The following is a 19,384-nucleotide window of genomic DNA, read 5'->3' as shown; positions in this document are numbered from 1 at the left end:
GTCACAGGGGCTCTGAGTCTAAGGGAGCAGATTTGATGGGTCAAAGTATACGGTTAGTTCAGAGGAGGACTTGAAACACGTTTCAGGGTAGCAGCTGCTATTGCTGATTACTCTCCTGTGTGTGACCTGGGCTGTCAGCCACCCAGGTCAGGGCCTGCTTCTTCTATACAGGTGCTGCAGTTAAAATAAAACTGTTTCTGGGAACTTGACCTCGGAAGACTATTTCTAATAGCCCCCAATTGGGGCCTGTGCTGGTTCCAACCCATCTGTAAAGAAGCCCAGGCTGCTAATGAGGTTATCTGCTTTTGGAATCTCCAGCCTCTTCAGATCCTATTTACATGGCTAGCTGAAGGCAGAATGGCAATTCATTCTTCTTATCTGCAAAATGTCAGCACCTTTTTGAGAAACTACAAAGTGTTTATTTTTAAATCCAAACTGTTTTTAAAATAAAGTTCCCTTTGCCTCTGCAGAATATATTGAGGATTTCTTTTTTTTTTTAAGATTCAGGGAATTCATTCTGCAGCTTAATAGGGCTTTTTTGCCCCTAAATTGGTCTCCTTCTAGTAGATGCCCTTTCTCTTTCTAATCTTGACCATCATTGTTTATCTATAGTTCTTTCAAAGGGGCCTCTGCAGGGCTTGGCCTCCTCGGGCTGAAGATTAGGAGAATCTGGGTTTTAGGAGAAGAGCTAGAAAAGGGCTGGAAAGAAACCAGCTGAGATAACAGGACTAACTCTCAGTTAATTAGGTTTTGTTTTGTTTTGTTTTATTCCAAAGAGAAAAAGGGCAGCCCCCTCCACACCCACTCTTTTCCCTGTAGCTATACTTGAAGATATATTAATGTCCTGCATGTGGGTGGCCTTCTTGCCACATTCAGCTTTGTTTGTCCATCCGCAACCACCTGTAGACAACCGGTAAAGGACTGCAGTCCCCTGAACCGCTCTTCTGTGCCTTCAGCACATTTTTCCCCTGTGCTCCTCTGAGCTGAATAGGTTTTCTGACCTCATTCTGTCCTCTGGGCCCTGCAGCATTCCCTGCTCCCCAAGGTAACAGGACCTTGCTTAGAGATCCCAGTGGGTCCACGGACCCTTTGGAATTACAGGCAAAATTTTGTGTTTGTGGATTAGAGCATTTTTCTGAAGAGAGGGTCCATAGTTTTAAAGCAAATACTCAAAGGAAAGCATGAATTAAAATACACTGAAGAACTGCTTGCCCTCAGAAGTGACTGTGACTGAATTTCCAAGCCCAGTCATTGTATGGGATCTTCTGATCTCTCTCCATCTGCGACTACTGCCTGCTCAACGTCTGGATAGGACTGCCCTGCATCCCTCCCAAGGGGCAATGAGGTCCCTTTCCAGTAGGGGTGGAGAGCACAGCCCGTGTTGACATCAGGCTGGCCCTGCCCCCGACAGTACCTTGCTGTCACTCACACAGCCTGTGACAGCTACCATTAAGACCATACATCTGTGGTCAATATAATGACCACATTAAATGACTTTGGTTCATTGACTGTATTAGCCACACTACTGTTTCCCTCCCCTAGTAAGAACAAAGGGAGGTAACCTTACACTGTAGCGCATCTGGCTATTTTGATCATGCTATTTGGGTCTTTTCCCTAAGAAAAATGGTGCTCCTGTGCATTCTTGATTATGGTCACACTTCCAAGTGCAGCAGAAGGCAACTGAAGCCTAGCTTATGTAAGGACATGCCAGAAAACTCACCTAGGAGGAGAAAAATGACCTTCAGTGCCTGTCATGGCCAGAGACTCTTGAACATTTTCAGTCTATGGAACAGTTGGTCAAGGTCTCTCAATGAGAAAAACAAGGCTCAGAGAGGGTCAACATTCTGCCCAGGTCACACAGGTAGTGCATAAAACATGTGGTGTCTCTGAGTGTCTCTAATCCTGAAATGCTCACACACCTTTTGAGCCTCCTTCCACAGAGAATTACAACATGAGTCTCCCAGGCTGGACTAGAACTTAAGCTTGTGTGGTTCTGAAGCCTGCACCTTTCAGTGACCTGGTGTGGCACCCTGTCTAGTGAGTGGCTTGGCAGTGTCCACTTTCCACAAGTTCCCTTAGTGACAACCCTTCTTGCTGGGAAGTCCATCTGCACATCTGGCTGGAGTGACCCATTCCTTCTCATTCAGACCCCTTTTTAAGCCAAAATCCCAAGGCAGGCAGCTCGGGTCGCCCTTCCCCAGCCACCTCAGCCTAGTGCACCTGGCCTCAGCTACCAGCAAAGTCAAGGGCTTTGTGACCGCGGAGGACACTCATGCCATCATTCATTCCACAGATATGTGAGCGCCCTCTCTGTGCAGGCACTGCTCCTGGGGCTGGGGTTTAAAGCAGTGGACAAAACAGAAGTTCCTGTTCCCAGGAACTTCTCATTCTAGTGAAGGGGAGACAGTAGTATGTGTGAACAGATGTGTCCTATAATCCCAGGCAGTGTCACATGCAGTGAAGCAAGCAAGGCAGGATAACGGGGCAGGGGAGTGCGATGCTGTTGTTGGGGTGCTGAGAGGCCTGTCTGAGGAAGTGACATTTGAACAGAGGCCTGCAGGAAGTGAGGAGTCCCCAATGGAGGAAGGAAGAGGCAGTGGTGGGAGCAAAGCCCAGAGCTGAGACTGTGCGAACGAGACATTCTCAGAAGCAGCAGCAAGGACGCCATGGTGGCCAAGCTGCAAGCCAGGGGCAGAAGGTTTGGAAATGAGGCTGAGGACCAGTGGCCAGATCACCAAGGGCGCATAGGCTCTGAAACTGGGTTCTATTCTAAGTGTGGTGGGACATAGCTGGACATTGTGAAGGTCACACAAGTGGTGGCTAGACTCAGGATGGGGAAGAGGGAGAGCAGGGAAGCCAGAGGGGAGGGGACAGATAGCTCAAGCAGGACAGGATGGCAGCTTAGACTCTGCAGAAGAGGTGGATCAGAGTCATAATCTATTTTGACAGTAGAGCTGATAGGATGTGCTGATAACTTGGAAGTGGAGAGAGAGAAAGGGAGGTCAAAGGTGACTCTTAGTTCTCAGGGGAATGCAGATCAGCAGTGGTACCACCTACTGAGATCGGAATACAGGAGGTGGGGAACAATCAAGAGTTTCCTGTCTATGAATTTAAGATGCCTGTGAGTTTAAGGTGTCCATTAGACATCCAAATGGGCCTGTCACAGAGGCAGGCATTTAGGTGACTCTGGAGTTGGGGAGGCAGGTCAGGGATGGAGGCAGGATATGGGGAGGCATCCGCATATGAGGCCATGTACTGCCCTAGGAGTGGATGAGATCCTCAGGGGTGGATGTGGATGGAGGAGGGGAAGAGGCAGGGTCCAGCCCCAAGACGGAGGGCAGGACGACGGAAGTCTGCCAAGGAGACTGCGAGGGAATGGCCACCCTGGTGACAGTGAGACAGGAAGAATTCCAGGACAGAAAGGCAACCTGGAAGCCAAATGGTGATCACTTCAGCAAGAAAGGAATGATGGAGATCAGTGTGTCAAATGCTGCTGCCGAGGAGAATAAGAGGAGCTTGAGCACTGACCATGGGGTTTAGCAGCTTGGAGGTAATTTGTAATTGTGACAAGGGGGTTTAGGAGAATGATGGTTAAAAAAAAAAGCCTGATTTAAGGCATACAGAGACTGAGTGACCTGCTGGAGGCCACATAACTAACTGAGTGGGAATTTAAACCCAAGCGTTGGCTCCTAACCACTGTGGTCCACTGCCACCATGGCTGTCGGGTACCTCTGTGGCTGAGCTGATTTCCACCCACCCTGCTTTTGTTGGACTCATTCCTGCCATGCTCGTAAGTCTGCTCCCACTTTCACATTTGTTCTGTACATCATCACAGGCAACTAAGGTGATTTAGGTTGAACTAAGTAAAATTGCCCCTTTGTTAGGTCAAAAACACTTGAATGTTGGTGACTGAGATGGTTCAGCTGAAACCAGTATATAAAGCCCCTAACATCATGCCAGGCATGGACTAAATGCCCAATAAATGCCAGCTGTTGACTTGGCATCTCATTCACTCCTCTGTTGGGGTGTTTTCTATTCCCATTTTCCTGGTGAAGGTCCAGCTCCACAGGAACTTGCCCAAGAACTCAGTCACTAAGCAGCAGAGCCAGGGCTGCTCCTCTGTTTCCTGAGTGTGCCAGCTTGCTGCTTGCTGCCCCCCTGCCCTGCCTTCTCGTGGGACCCCATCCCAGCAGCTTCCCAAGACCTTGTGCCCCCGCCCTGCCTAGAGTTAGAGCTCAGGGAAACAGAAGACAAAGTGCTGCCCTGGAGGACTGAGCCCAGAGCTAGCCCCGCAGTGGGAGGGGCCAGGCATTGCCCATAGAAGGACACATTTCCCTCCCAGTGAGGAGCCCCCACCCCACCCCACCCCCCACTGCTTCCCCACACTGCCATCTTCCTCCCCCATGCTTCTTTGGGGGCACAACCAGGCCAGAACTAGACTCCAGCCCTGGGGCCCAGATCTAGAAACGGAGTTCAGTTTCATCACAAACTGATTGAAATAGACAGAAAATACAAGCTGCTCTTAAACTTTTATTACTATTATTTTTATCCCTGGGCAGCCATGTGAGCCCAAAGCTGGTTCTGATTAAGCACACAGCCCTCCAGCCCACTCCTTGCTGCAGTTCTCACGGAGGTCTGGTGCATGCCCAACCCCCATGGGGCGGGCCAAGGGGCTGCACAGGGAAGAGGAGGCCTGCCCCAACCCTGTGGGGCTCCAAGTCTGGGGGTGTGCCTGATTTGAAAGGGAAATTTAAGCCCCTTTCCTCATGGCCAGATGGAAAGATAAGGTGCACAGAACTTCTAAAAACAAGGCTCAAAGCACACGCACACCAGGGCAGTGTGCTCACATGGCAGTGTTAAGCCAGCATCTAGGAGCTGAGGAGAGATGCAGAGGCGGGAGCCTGCAGGGAGGGCCGGTCGTGGGGGGCTCTCTGAAGGTGGAGAATTTTAAAGGTGGAGAATTCGAAGGAGGCAGAACATGCCATGAACAGGGGAAGTGAATTAATGGGTAAATGATCGTCTTTCTACTCTGCAGAGCCCTGTTGCGTGCATTCTCCCCTTTGAGCCTCGTAACGCTGTGAGATACAGAAAAGTGTCATTCCCTTTGTACAGATGTGGAAATGGAGACTCAGGCCAGTTGAAATTATTTGCCCGCAATCCCAATTTTGCTGAGGACAAGGCCAGTAGAAGCCTCCTCTCTCAGTCCCCACTCTAATGGTGCTTGGGAGCGAAGCCCAACACAACCCCACAGCAGAGGAGGAATCTCAGTCCCTGATTCTTCTCACTCAGGAACCTAGGAAAACTGGGCCTCTCATCCTTTGCTTGCTATGCCTCAGTTTACCCATCAGTTAAAAAAAAAAAACACCCTGATCCTTCTTTCTCTTCCTCCTCTGAAGCCCCAGAGCTTCTCGGGAGAAAGATTTTTTTTTAAGTGCCAAATCCAAGGTACACTGAACTATCTGTACATACTTTGCCCTCTCTGCCTCTTCCATTTAAAGGAGGAAGACAGACAAATTTCTGGGTGCATCTTTCTTCAAATTGTCATCAGTGCCTGTCAGAAGTGCTGGTGTTAAAGGGAGGGAAGAATGGAAGGGCCAGGCAAAGGAGCTGTACATGTACCCCACGCCCTGGCCCCCAGTATGTGTTCCTGTCTCTTGGAATTGTCCCTGAGCTCCATCCACACCTCTACACACACGTAGACAGACAGACAGACACACACACACACACACACACACACACACACACAATTGTCCCTGAGCTCCATCCACACCTCTACACACACAGACACACACACACACACACACACACATACACACACACACAATTGTCCCTGAGCTCCATCCACACCTCTACACACACACACTGAGGAGACTAGAAGTTTTCTACCTGTCAACATATGACAATCATTTGTGGAGCTTCTGGATACTGTTGATACCCAAGCCTCAATCCAGACCAGTTAAACCCAGATGTGAGGAGTGAGCTATCTACATACAGGTGCTTCTAATGTGCAGCCAAGGTGGAGAACCACAGAGGCTGACAAATGCTGATGATTTTTCTGTAGCTGAGAACCACTATGCCTGGGGGAATGTCCACTGTGAGAAAATGAAGTCACCTCCTCTTGGGACTTTGTGCTCCCCGATCCTTGCCCACACGGAGCCTGGTCTGTTGACGGCCCACTGAGGAGACAGGACACAAGCAGTCCAGCTGTGGATGGTGGGGACCCCTGACTCATCATGAGGGTCCCTTTGCTCTTACAGAAGGTGGCAGAAGGGTCACACCTGGTGGGGAAGGGAGGCAGGTGGGGGGGCCGAGTAATCAAGTGCTGCTGAAAAGGATTTCTTCCAGCTTTGTTCCCTCATTCCCATTGCCTGTCATTTATTGCTGGGAAGTTCTGCTTAAAGCCTGCACTCAATCATTGCTGTGGTTACACATGTACAGCTTTTGACTGACTCTGGGAGGGGATCACTACCACAGCTGGAGGGCTGTGTGCCTCAGAGCTGCTGCTGAGCTTGAACAATGCCCACCTGGGGCCTCTGTCCCTGCATTACCCAGCAAACGGAAAAGGTGCAGGCAATTAGGTAGGGAAGGAAGCTGGACTGATGTAGCGAGATTATCTGGGCAGATCCACATTCTGGAGCAGGAAGGGGACCCAAATGCCATGAAGCAGGAGCAGTGTATCCAGGTGAGAGCACCAGGAGGCACTTGCTGGGGAAATGCATGTCCCTCGTCCCTAGTTCTGTGCTCCCTTGCCCAGCTCTCGAAGCCCCAGTGGCCCAGGCTAGCAGAAAGCCACTGCCCCATCCCCAGGACAAAGACAAGGCCCTTCCTCCCAGCCCAGCCGCAGGAATGTGGCCGAAGCCTCAGCTGGAAAGTCCCACCCCCTCCTTCCTCCTTCTGAGCTTCCTCTCATCAGGATCAGGAAGAGGATGGACAGGAAGGGACTCTGGGGGAAGGCGCCCTCCCAGCACGGTCCCTGAAGAGTTCCTCCTGGGGAGAATGCTGGAGCACAGTGATGACCATCCAGCAGCTGCTGCTTATCTGAGTCCCTAGGTGGTTTCCCCACAGCTTCCTAAAGCCCAGTCTTCTCAGGGCCCAGGGGGCCTTTTCCCCCAGCCCAGCCTGGCCCATGGCGATGTTAGCCTGCTTCCCCTACAGGGAGGGTTCCCCTGACATTATCCACACTTTGCATTGACATGGGAGAGGGAGAGGGGACGGGAGGCCTGAGTAGTCATGCACTGGTCCAGGTAGCGGTTCAGTTCTGCCCGGAAGGCTGCTGCTGCAGGGATTCACTGGTCCTACTCTGGGGAGGGGTGCAGAACCGTGGGTCCAAGTCTTGTGCAGAGCAGGTTGGGCATTCTAGCCGCCCGCTCAGAGGCCTTGTCTGGTCTGGAGCTCCACCGGCCAGCACCACCTGTGGCAGGAAGTCTGAGAAATCAGAGGCTGAGAGCCCCCTGCAGACCATGAGCCCCAGGGCAGGAGCCCTGCCCTCCTCTTCCTCTGTACCAGAGACCTCACTACACAGAGCAGGCTTTAGGAAATCCAGAACATTTAGCCCTAGTGAACTAAGACCCAGTGAAGGAAAAAATGGAGAGGAGAGCAGAGGGGTGCTGACTCCCCCCAGCCCTGCCAGAAACATGATTTCTGGCAACATGCCTACTGCAGAGGGGAAAGCATTAACTGGCTCCCCGGGTAGCCCATCCGTCCATCTTGCCAGGGCGACCGTGTGCTCTCCACTTCATAAGGCCGGTGGAGTGGACGCACCTTCTCTGGTGCTCCTGTCGAGGAGGGTGCCCGGCCAGCCACAGTGCCATCTGGTCTGCTGGGCAGGCACCCAGGGCCCTCAGACTGGAGTGGGGAGGGGGAGGGCTATCACCCTGGTTGAGGTGGGATTTTTACTGAGATGCCTCCTCTGCTCACTGCCCACTAAGGTGTGTTGTCACCTGTTGTGTTCCAGATGCGCCCACCAGTCAGAACACCAAGGCCTCGGAGGTGAAAGTCCGCAGGCCCAAGAGCTCTCTTCCTCCTGTGCTAGGAACAGAAAGTAAGTACTTGTTCAGCTTTTCCAGGCAGGGGCAGGGGAGGCAACCCCAGCACTCAGGGCGGGCGCTGGGGGCCCCCTGCTTCCGTGCCAGAGCCCCTCGGAGCCTGGCTCCTGCCCTCGCACAGGGGACTAGCAACTCCTGGAGAGTGGTCTCTCCGCACCCCGCCCACCTCTCCCCAGCTGCTCCTCAGCCTGAGTGGGGTCGCACATCACAGCCACTGTCAGCCTCACTCAAGCCCTTCTTCTCCCCACGACCCCTGTGAGAGCTTATCCTAATCCCTCCCAGCTGGAGGGCCCCGCTGCCTCAGAACCTACCTCTTCCATGTGAGGGAACCCTGCCCACGTCACTGCCTGGGCACATCTGCCACAGTCGTGCCCACATGTTCTGACACTGGCCTGGCCTGTCTTTCCCAGTGCTGCCCCCACCCTTCACTCCTTCCTATTTTATACTCAAGTCAGATGTGCATTGACCTCAGTGTGCACTGAGCATTCCTTCTGTTCCTGCCCTCACCCTCTCTCTCCATGGGACCAACTCCCACTGAAAAGCCATCTCACCCCGGAGTTTGTCTTTGCTCCAGATGAAAGGTAACTCCTCCCTCCCGGGCGCACCCAGGGCGCTCAGCACCTCCCTGCTGCCACTGGCCATCCTCTTCCCAGAGTCATGGTGAGGGCTGCCCTCTTCCTCCCTCCTTTGTAAGTTCCCTGAGGGCCTCTGCTGGGCCTACTCAGCCTCCCCTGCCAGGATGGCAGTGCTCTGCCTTGCAGTTGGAAGGCCTTTACAGGATCTCCCAGACTCAAGAGGCACTAAGAGCCTAGTGGGGAAGACGCTCCTCCTGTGACTGCACAACTGCCTCCCTCTTTCCGGGTCTCAGCTTCCCCTTCCCCCGGTGCCCACTTAGCTGTTTATTACACACAGTGCCGACGTCCACAAGGCTTTCACAGGCCCACAGAAATATTTTAATATCTTATAAAATTAGAAGAAAAAAATTAACGTTTAGGTCAAAGAAAATGTCTTAATTCATAATACTAGTATATTCATGTTTATACCAAGATAGTTGTATAATATAATTTGTGTGTGTACATGTGGATAGACAGGTACAGATATAGACTTTTTTTTAATGGAGGAAGGGGCCCATGAAGATGAAAGTACTTAAACACCCTGAAGTCATAGACAGTCCTGGCTTCCTGACTGAGTAATTATTGGACCGATTCTCTTAGAGCTGTGTTTTGAGACCCCCAATTTTAAGGGTGTGGAGTTGCTTGAACATCCCCAACACACACTTTGTTTAAAAAAAACCCGAACAATAAAACAAGCTCCTAATTAGCCATACTAATAAGGGAAGGTGATTGAGCTTGATTAATTCAAAGGCTACTTCTCTTTTTTCCATACAAGGCAGTGTTCTATGACTTAGTTTTATTCTCTTCTTTGCAGAGCTACATATCTGCCTTCTTTATAGTGAGGTTGGCTTCCTTTTCATATACCAGCAAGGCCATCAGGGGGGTGCGCAGCCTTCAGGATGCCAGGCCGGCCAAATTGGAGTTATAATTTCTAATAGATATCTAACCAAAGTGGGGAGCCTCAGATTATCAAGAGTGGATATTTACAAGGTTGCTGGAAATGCATAAATAATTCTAAGAAAAACCTAGTAAGAATGGGTTGATGATTTTCTTTTCCAAAAGGATTCCTTGACCCCATGCTCTGTTAGTTATGGGAAAACGGGATCTTAGAAGAGCTACATGTGATTGTGATTTAAGGGTCTGATCACTCCCCAGAAACGCGGCTCACCTTTCCTGGGGGTAGAAGCAGGAGCACGTAGGGTTTGAGCTGGGAGGTCAGCAGCTCCCTGTCCTCAGCTCTGTACCCTCATTCTAGTGAGATCCCGTGGGAAGTGAGGCGGGGTCCGGGGAGAGTCATGATGGACAAAAGCTGGAGACACTGAACAGATGTGGGACCTGGTCGCTCTGCCCTGGAGAAGAGAAGGCTGTGGAAAACCCCGCTCAGGTGGTCACCATCCAGTTCTAGGGTAGGGGCTCTCAACCCTGGCAGCACACTAGAGCCACGGGGGAGAACTTTTAAACTGCACCGCCTGGGCTGCTCCCCAGACTAGTTAAATCAGACTCTTTAGGGGCGGGATACAGGCTTCCGCCTTTATTGAAGCTCCCGGGCCAAGCCAGTGTGCCGGGAGTCAGGCTGGAAACCAGCTGTCCCAGAGGGAGGCCTGGTGCCCCTGCGCTGCTGGTCTGGAGAGGAGAGAGGGCTCGTCTCCACAGCCTCCGTTCAGTGTGGAGCTGCCTCGGAGCCACTTGTGCCCGGGTCCAAAAAATATCTCCATCACCTACCTGCTCGCCTGCCTTCACTCTTTAAGGGTGAAGCAAGATGTTCTGTGGTGTGGGGCTGGAAGCCACGGTTCTGACCCCTCCAGAGGGAGTGGGGAGCGGGCTTAGTTAGCAGTATCACTCCGCAAGGGACAGGGCTGGCAGAAGGTATTTAACTCCATAGCAAACAACACGGTCAAGACTGGGTTAACTCGGCAGACACTACTTGTCTGCTGGAGGGGGATTTCACATTGGAGTTACAGACAGATGTCTTACCTCCAAAGGACTGGAGGGGTGTGTCTCTGTGTACACGAATGGCTACTTTGAATCCCTCTGCCAGCCCACCCACCCAGCCCCCATCTCCCCAGCCTGTTACCCTCGGCGGGGGGCACTGAGAGCATCAGCAGGGTGGCTGCCCTCCACCACGTACACACATGTGCTCATGTCCCACAGAGACCTGCAGAGCTCCCTGGACCCGCAGGGCACCATGGGCCTCCCTCCCCAGGAGGGTCCTGAGAAGCCAGCTGTCCAGGCATAGGGAGTGAGGGGGTGTCTTTTAGGTCTGCATCCCCAGTTCTTTTTTCACTTTTAGGATAGTTTGTATTATTTATTACTTATGTAAGTTGAATATGCTTGCATTCTTTAAACATTCTCAACAGTATAGAAATATACCATGTTCAGTGTGAAAGCCCTCTTTCATCTACCCCCAGTTCCACTCACCTCCTCAAATATATCCAGTTACTTTTTCTGTGTATTTACTTTTACATATGTAAATACATCATGCAATGTGTTCACCTCTGCAGGTTGCCTTTTTCTCTTAGCCTTGCCATCCCCAGTCCCAGGCATCGCTGCTTCTGTGAGAAAGCCCAGAGTCTCGTGTCCCTGATGGTCTGGCTGTGGACGTGTGTTCATTTTTGTCAAGGGCTGGAAAGTACCTAATCTAACCAGGAAATCCATCTTTCCTGCCAGTGACCCAGGGAAGGCCAAGTCGTTTTCTTGTGTCAAGCAGATCATGGCCAGATCCCTCTCTGCACCCTCCTCGCCTGCAGCTCAGATGCTCAGTCCTTGTGAGCGAGCCGTCAGGAGTGAGGGGGGCCGTGCTCCTCCCCACCTGGCCCTGAGAGCCCCTGGGGCTCCTGGCGCTGCCCAGTGCTGAGGAGTGGGTGGGAGGAGCCAGTCGATCTGCCCCAACCCAGGGGGCAGGAAGAGAGAAAGCTACAGAAGTGCAAGTTAACCTGCCAGACACCATCTTACTGGTACAGGAGTGGTGGCGGGGCAGGGGGGCATGGTTAGGGGAATAATTTAGGAAGATTTCAAGATGAGGAAAATCTGGGTCAGGTTATGAAGGAGGAGAGGGGCGTGGTTTGGTTGACGAGGGATATGAAAACGCTGTTGGGGGGCCTGGAGGGAGATGGTGCACAGATGCTAGAATGGGTGTTGTGAGGACATCTGCCTCGGGCTCATCTGCCCGTCACACAGGAGTTAGCTGAGCCCCTGTGCGGCAAGTATCAGCGGGTCACACCAGGCAGGTCTCATTTCACTGAGCTGCAAATAGTTGTTCCCATTTCACAGACGAGCAAAACTGAGCCTCAGAGAACTCAATAGTCCTGCCCAGGGTCTCACAGCTAATAATGTGGAACTGTGAGGGCCCCTGATCCACATTCCTTCCACAGCACACTGTACCTTGCCTTAGGCTCAGGCCACACTTTGCACTGTCCACACAGGCCTGGGCAGTGCTTCCCCTGCCCACCAGGGGTACAGGCGTCTGATTGCCATTTGGGCTGGGGGGAGAAGGAGGGCGGCAGCTGGTCTGCTTCCCTGCATCTTGCGACCTGGCAGGACATTTGCTGTATGTGTCTCAATAGGACTTTTTAAAATAACTTTATTTTGATATAATTTCAAATTTACAGAAAAGTTGCAAGAATAGTTGCAAGAAACTCTTACATACCTTTCTTAGATCCATCAATTATTTACATTTTCTGTTCTGTCATTCGCTCATTTATATAGTCACTATTCATTATACACACACACACATGTATATATACCATATATGAATAAACTAGAGACATCATGCCCCTGACTTCTAAGTATCTCATTGGGTATCTCCTAAGAACATAACCATGGGGCAATTATTACAGTCAGGACATTAGCACTGAACTAATACTGTTACTTAATCCACAGTCTATATTCAGTTTTTGTCAATTGTCCCAATATTCTTTATGGTGGCTTTTCCTCCACAATGGGAATTTAATGTCAGCACTCCCGGAGCACTTCATCCACAACTCCCATTCAGAGCAGTCATTTCCTCCCTTTGCCAAAAGAAGAGAAGCAAACTGCATGGGTGCAGGGGAGAGACTTCCAGGGCTCCTCCTCCTGAGCCGAGGGGGCCTGGGCTGACAGCAACACCCTTGTTGGGTCTCCAGGTGCCCATTTACTGTGCCCTGTTCTGGAGCAGTGCTCAGGCACAAGGCGTGGCCAGACAGCCACCGGACTGGAGAGCAGGGGCCAACCATCAGGGTTCTGCCTCTCATTGAACACGTGGTGCTGGACAATGCCCGTCGTCCTCTGGACCTGTCAACTGGGGACTTTCTCCAACTGACCCCAGGCCTTTTCCAGCTCTGACATCAGGCCATTCAGTGGAATGCTTTCTCTTGAGTGACACAATCCAGGTGAGGTCAGCGCACTCCTCTTTGTATCATCTGATGTGTGAAGGGTTGAAGCTGCAGCAGGAAGCCTTGCATCACACAGCAGCAGAGCCATTCTGAGGGGAAGGACGCCTCAGGCGTGAGGCCCGGGTGTGGGGCGATCCAGCTGGAGGGGATCTGAGTGGGATTTTGTGTGAGAAAGGCATCAATTGGGTTTAAGAAATGGTTTTAGAAAATATAGATGAGGTAATACCAGTGCAATAACAGACTCAGGGTTTCCTCCTGTCAGTCTGTAGAGCTGAAGATCTTTCAGCAAAGAGATAAATAAGCCTCCAAAGGGCACTTTACAACTTGAGGACAGGAACCATGGCCTGTCCATGTCTGAAACTTCAGCTCCTAGCCCAAAGTAGGGATATAAGTATTTGATTTTTCAAATTGATTTGTGAGTTCCCATTCTTTAAGGGTCCCTGCCTCCACCACACTTCCAGGATTTGGGGAAGATGTAGGCAGAACACCCTTTGTATTCCATGCCTGGCACTGGCACTGGCCTTAGCTTCATCTCTGAATTGGTCACTTTGACTTCAGTCACCCCTGAATGGACCATCCCAGATTATGAGGCTTTTAGATAACTTTGCCTAGGCCTCCCACATGTGTCTCTCTCTGAAATCAAAGGTCACGTCAACTTGAAAGCATCTTTGGATGTCAAAAGCAGGGACCAGTTTTCCTGAAAGGTTTCCCCAGGATCAAATCTTTCTTTTAAACATTCTCAGCAGGTCATGGGGACTGTTAAATCTGGATAGATTTCAAAGAGCTGGAAGGAAATGCTTGAGAGGTTGAGATTTGGCATCAAGACTTGCTTGACCTCAAAAGATGCAGGACTTGGGGAGAGAAGCTGGGTGTTTCTGTCAATGTCTTTGAAAGCTGGCACCAACGTCTAGGTCCTTTAGGAGTTATAGTGCCTGACTCAGACTCAGGGATCCCCCCTCTCAGTCTGTAGAGCTGATGGTCTTTTAGCAAAGAGATACATAGCATCTGCAGGACACTTTTACATCTTGAGGACAGGAACCAGCACCTGTCCAAGTCTGAAACTTCAGTGCCTGGCCCAAAGTAAGAATATAGTAAGTATTTGGTTTCTCAAATCTATTCTTTGAGGGCCCCTACCTACACGCTTCCAGGATGTAAACCTTCCACCCTGCCTTTCGTGTGACCCTGTGACTTGTGCCTTTGGCCTGCTGTTTCCAGCTCCTTCCCCAGCTTTTGCACTCTGTCCCAGGAGCCCGCTAAGTGGCAGGATGGCTCCTCCCCGGGGACGGCCTGGCGGATGCCCACCAAGCAGTGCTGGCACTGCTGCTCCGGCTGTGCTGGGCTGCTTCTTTCACAACCATCTGACGTGCTGTGTCCTGGGGCTTGTGGAAGGGTGTTCGCAGTAACAAGAGAAGCAGTGTTCCTCTAGAATCTTCTTCTGTGGCAGCCCTTGCTGTGAGGGGATGTGTGTAGGAAATCTGCCCAGGGATGTTAGTTCTGGGAAGACAACCAATATTTCTTCATAAGTCTGTAAGGACTTACTGGAAGGGGCCTGGTGTGTGCTGGGGATGGGGGACTGTTGGAGGATTGTCGAGTCCCCCAGGGCCCTGAGCCTGCCCCAGTGCAGGGCGGTAGGATTCAGCCTTCTGTCTCCAGCTCCCCACTGTCACCCTCCTGCTCTGACACGGTCCTGTGGGGTGGGTCCCGCTCCCTCCACACTTCACCCAGCCAGAGTCCCCTTCAGGAGCCTTTGGCAGAAAGTTAATGCTCATTTTGGGAATTGTGAAGGGTTTGATGTCTATTTTTAGTTAACTACCTAAAAAGGGAAATGTCCCCAGAGAAGCAGAGATCCAGGGACCTCCCTGTACCCAAGGCTGTTCACTTTACCTCCCTAATTCTTCTTTGCTTTCCATTATCTCGGGCCCTTTTGACTCTGTGAGACCTACCTGCAGGGCATCCCACATGCTTGCTGTGGTCTCCCTTTCTGCTGATTCATGGGAGAGAGGCGCCCATGTGCCTTCAGACTGAGCGGTCTGGAAGTTGGGGTGCTGACCTCCTCCCTCCAAGGGGAGAAGGAAAGTCCACCAGGCCAGGGAGAGGTTAGGGCTTGGGCAGTCTGGGCCTGAAGGAAAAGATGGATTACGTAGACATCTACAAGGCTGGCTGCCCCAGCCCTGCCCCAGGTTTCCCAGGAGGCTTCCAAATTCCATGCTTTGATTCAGGGTGTTTTTAGTGAGCTGCTTCACTGAGTCCAGCCTCAGTCTCCTGCCTAGAGTGGAAGGCTCAGCCCCTAGCAGCTCTGATATTGTTGATGACAAACAAGGAGGCTTCTCCTTATCATGGAAAGTTGCACAAGGATTCAAGCCCCAGGGCTTTATCTCTTAGCATCAGAGTCCAGGAGTGGGGTGAGTGTTCTTGGGAATCCTCAGGTTAACAGAGATGCTCAGGAGTTCCACTCATTCCTTTAGTAGCTATTTTTCAAGCATGTGCCAGGTACCACGCTAGGCACTGAGGATAGGGACCTGTCCTGTCTCCACAGAGCTTGCTGTGGTGTACGTGTATTAGGGGATGGGTTTCTGCAGATGTGCTGCGATGAGGGCCCTTGGAGGAGTGTGGAACCCAGCCTGGCAGTAGTGGTGTGTGAGCTGAGGCCTGACAAATGTACAAGAGTCAGTAAAAAGCTGAAGGCAAGAGCCTGGTCTTGCAGAAACTGAAAGGCTTCTGTGGAGAGTGGAGAGCAGTGCCCCCAAGCAGGCCGTGCATCAGTACCCTCTGGACGGCCAGGATCTGTGTTTTCAGCAAGCTTCCCAGGTAATCACACAGCAGGTTAGATTCTGAGAACCACTGATATTGAGCATCAGGGCATGAGTTGAGGGGGTTTCCCAAGAGGGAACAGTAAGAAAGACGGCTGGAGATGAAAGCTGGGGACAGATCTCCAAGGCCCTTGCAAGACGAGCTGGACTTCATCCCAAGTGGCAGTGCACAGCCATTGGAGAGGTTTAAACAGTGGAATGGCATCTTGTTGCACCTGAGAGAGACCACTTTGGCCAGGGTGATAGCCATATTCCTGAGGCACAGGGACCAGAGGCCTAGGAGGTGGTGCAGTTTGGGCTAGAGTGCCAGTGGTGGCGATGTGAAAAGTGCAAACCAAGGGGGTGTTTCATTGACAGAATTGACAGGTGTTAGCAGTGGACATGGGCTGAGAGGGGGCTTTGGGAGAAGCGGGGACAGCAGCAGGTTTGGGGAGAAGGTCCTGGATCTGGGTTGGGGCATGTTGGGCTTGCAGTGTGTGCCAGGTAGCGGGATGTGCAGGTGGGCTCAGGAGAGACGCCTGGGCTCCAGGGAAATCGAGGACAGCAGACAGGGATAGAAAGGGAACTCTATGAGCAGCAGGGCCCCAGGCCCCAAGGGCATGAGAGTCTGGGGAAGAGCCCTGGGCCAGGGGTGCTGTGTGCCGCCTGGGGCTGGCTGCCTGGGACAGGCGGCTGACTTCCTCCTCCAAAGGACAGACCATGCAGCAGGAAGAAGGGGATGCTCTGCCCTCCTTGCCTGACCCTGCGGCCCATAGCTGCCACGGGAATTGCAAGGATAGTAGGATTCTACTACTTTCCTTCTAGGGTAGTCCTCTCTGACAATGGCCAATGCAGAAAACCTAAGGTGTTGGGGATGAGAGACAAAGGGTTGACAGGAATAATCAAGTAATAAGAAGGGTGAATCCAGAGGAAAGGCAACTACTTAGTAACCCACGGAAAACCAAGGGTTTGGGATCTGGACCAGCAAGAATCTTCTTTTCACTGAGGACCTGAATGGGAAAAGGAGCTCCAGGTGCAGCAGGAGAGATCTCATGTAGGTATAAAGCTGAACTGACCAACAGTGTGAATACTAAATCTGTGAAGGAAAGTACAGAGAAGTCCCCTAGGGATCCATTTAGGGAAGAGGGGTGAATGGGGTACTAGAGCATGTACCATATGCTATACCTCCTGTGCCTTATAGCTTAATTCTTTATGTTGAATTTTATTTATTCCTTTCACATTTTTTGAATGAGGAAACTAAAGCTCCAAGAGGTTAAATAATGTGCTTCAAGTCACACAGCTTAGGAAGTGACAGGACAGAATCTGAACCACGTCCAACTCCTGAGCCCACGCCCACTACATTTCTGCAAAGGGACAGAGAAGAGATTCAAAGACCTGGATCTGGGGATGGAGCAGTGTCAGCCAGAGAAGAGGCAACAGGAGGAAGGCAGCCCCACGTGGGTGTCAGGAGGTGTAGGTCCCATTTCTCACTCAGCCATATATCTGTTTTTATGAACCTGGCAAGTCAATGACTTTTATGTGAACCCATCTCCTTTTCCATGAAATGGAAACAGTGTGAGGTGCCAGGCTTGTGTTTGGTTGGGGTAAAAATGTAGTGAGAAAAAAGGATGATGAGATGATGAGTCAGAAATTCAACTCACTGAGCCCAGCTCTCTATGGGGAGCCAGGTTTTAGAATCAGGTTGACCCTGCTTTCCAATTCATTAATTATCTTCTTCTAAGTCCAGAACACACTTAATGGATTTCAGCAGATGGTTGTAAAAAATATGTATAGAATAGGATATAGAATATTGTTAACATTTAAAATTGTTTTTACTGATAGGAACCAAACCAGTTTCAAATGCTAACCAATTCAAAGAGCAGATGCTCCAAATTTATAGAACAAACATAAAACTTTGGCCTACAGTCCCATTTAACTGTAACACAGAAAGATAGGTGCTAGCTGGGGCCCTACTTCTAGCCACATAGGTTTACCCTGAGTGGCCAAGAATATTGTAGGATGGACTTCAGAGTCATGTGATTTTGTGTCCGCCTCCTTGTTAATTGCTGCCCACCACTGCAGGGGCTGTCTAGCTCCTTCCTGTCTGCTAGTGCTGTCATACAAAAGTGCCACAGACTGGGTGGCTTAAACCACAGAAATATACTGTCTCACAGCTCTGGAGGTCAAAAGTCCAAGATCAAGGTGTTGGCAGGTCTGGTTTCTTTGGCTGCCTCTCTCCTTGGCTTGCTTGTAGCTGCCTTTACCCCGTGTCCTCACATGGCCTTTTCTCTGAGCTTGCATCCCTGGCTTCTCTGTGTGTGTCCAAATTTCCTCTTATAAGGACACCCGTCAGTTGGGATTAGAACCTGCCCGAACAACTTCATTTTAACTTGATTACCTCTTTAAAGGCCTTATCTCCAAAAACAGACATATTCGTAGGTACTGGGAGGTTTCAAATATGAATTTGTGGGGGTGGGGGGGGATACAACTCAGCCCATAACAACAGCCCTCCACACAGCTCCTCTGAACAGATGGTTTCTGTCTCCACCGGAGGCGCCATGCTAGCTCTGGTAGAAGGCCTTTCAGCGGCCCTTGGGAGCCTCCCCCTCCCAACAGCCTTGGATGGTGCGGGGGCCCAGCTGGGCACGGGTGCTCCGTATGCCCTCAGGCAGGCAGTCCCAAGGGGTTGGCTTTCCCACACTCTTCTCCCCTGCCATCTTTGGGCTCTCCTTCACTGAGTCCTAGCCTTCTGCTTTAGATCTGTACTCCTCTCTCTCACCTTGGGGAAGAGCTTAGCTTGACATTTCCTCTTCTGTCACCTGTTTCTCCCTGTCTCTTCACCTCCAGAATTTTTGATGGGTTAACTGGTTTCTTAACCTGTTTCCTTGCGAATCTCCTCTGCAGTGACTTCTGACCCCCCTGCCTCACTGAACCTGCCCTCTCAAACCTCACCCACCACTTAATGCTGGTCCTACCTGAAGCCCACTCCCCAGCGCCCACTGTCCTCCACCCGCTGTTGCAGTGACATTCTGCTGTCTGCCTCCCAGGCCCTTCCACAGCCCTCCTCTTCATCCCAGCTCTCCCTGGGGGCATCACCTGGGGTCAGACCCTGGACCCTTCTCATCTTTCACAGCATTCTTTTCCCCAAAAAGCTGACCCATCCTCCATTATATTTGCATGTGTGATTCTGAAATCTTTCACTTCCAGTCCCCACCAACCTCTTAAGAATTCTGATCCTGGGCATCCAGCCTGCAGATGGATTAGGTTCTTTGATCAACCACATTCGCTAGGACCAAGCTAAACTTCTCATTCTTCAGTCCCAAATTCCATATTCCATCACTGCAGTTTTCTCCATTTATCCAAGCCAAAAATCTCTATGGAATCTTTGTACTTTCTCTTGTTTAGCCCCTAAATTCTTTTAGCTTTTCTTCTGTCTCTTCTTTATATTTTCTTTTCTGCTGCCTTTACCAAGGCTGGACCTTGATCAATTCCTTCCGTGAGTGTGTCAGTAGTCTCTTAGTTGGATAGCCTTGTCCCCAGGGGTTGGAGAGACCTCATAGGGTCCT

The 19,384-nt window shown here is 51.1% G+C and overlaps 1 protein-coding gene across 5 annotated transcripts in view; it reads left to right on the top strand.

Moving 5' to 3' along the window:
• Positions 1-19,384, top strand: part of MYLK (myosin light chain kinase) — a 263,764-nt gene that overhangs the window by 189,807 nt on the left and 54,573 nt on the right. For all 5 annotated transcript variants that reach the window (XM_057503366.1, XM_057503362.1, XM_036905492.2 and 2 more), the window contains one exon: positions 7,955-8,041. In XM_057503366.1, coding sequence (XP_057359349.1) covers positions 7,955-8,041 — 87 coding nt within the window. The remainder of the gene's footprint in view (positions 1-7,954; positions 8,042-19,384) is intronic.

This window comes from Manis pentadactyla, chromosome 1 (assembly GCF_030020395.1).
Source record: "Manis pentadactyla isolate mManPen7 chromosome 1, mManPen7.hap1, whole genome shotgun sequence".
Lineage (NCBI taxonomy): Eukaryota > Metazoa > Chordata > Mammalia > Pholidota > Manidae > Manis > Manis pentadactyla.
The sequence above is the reverse complement of the archived record's forward strand: the minus strand, read 5'-3'. Positions and strand labels throughout refer to the sequence as shown.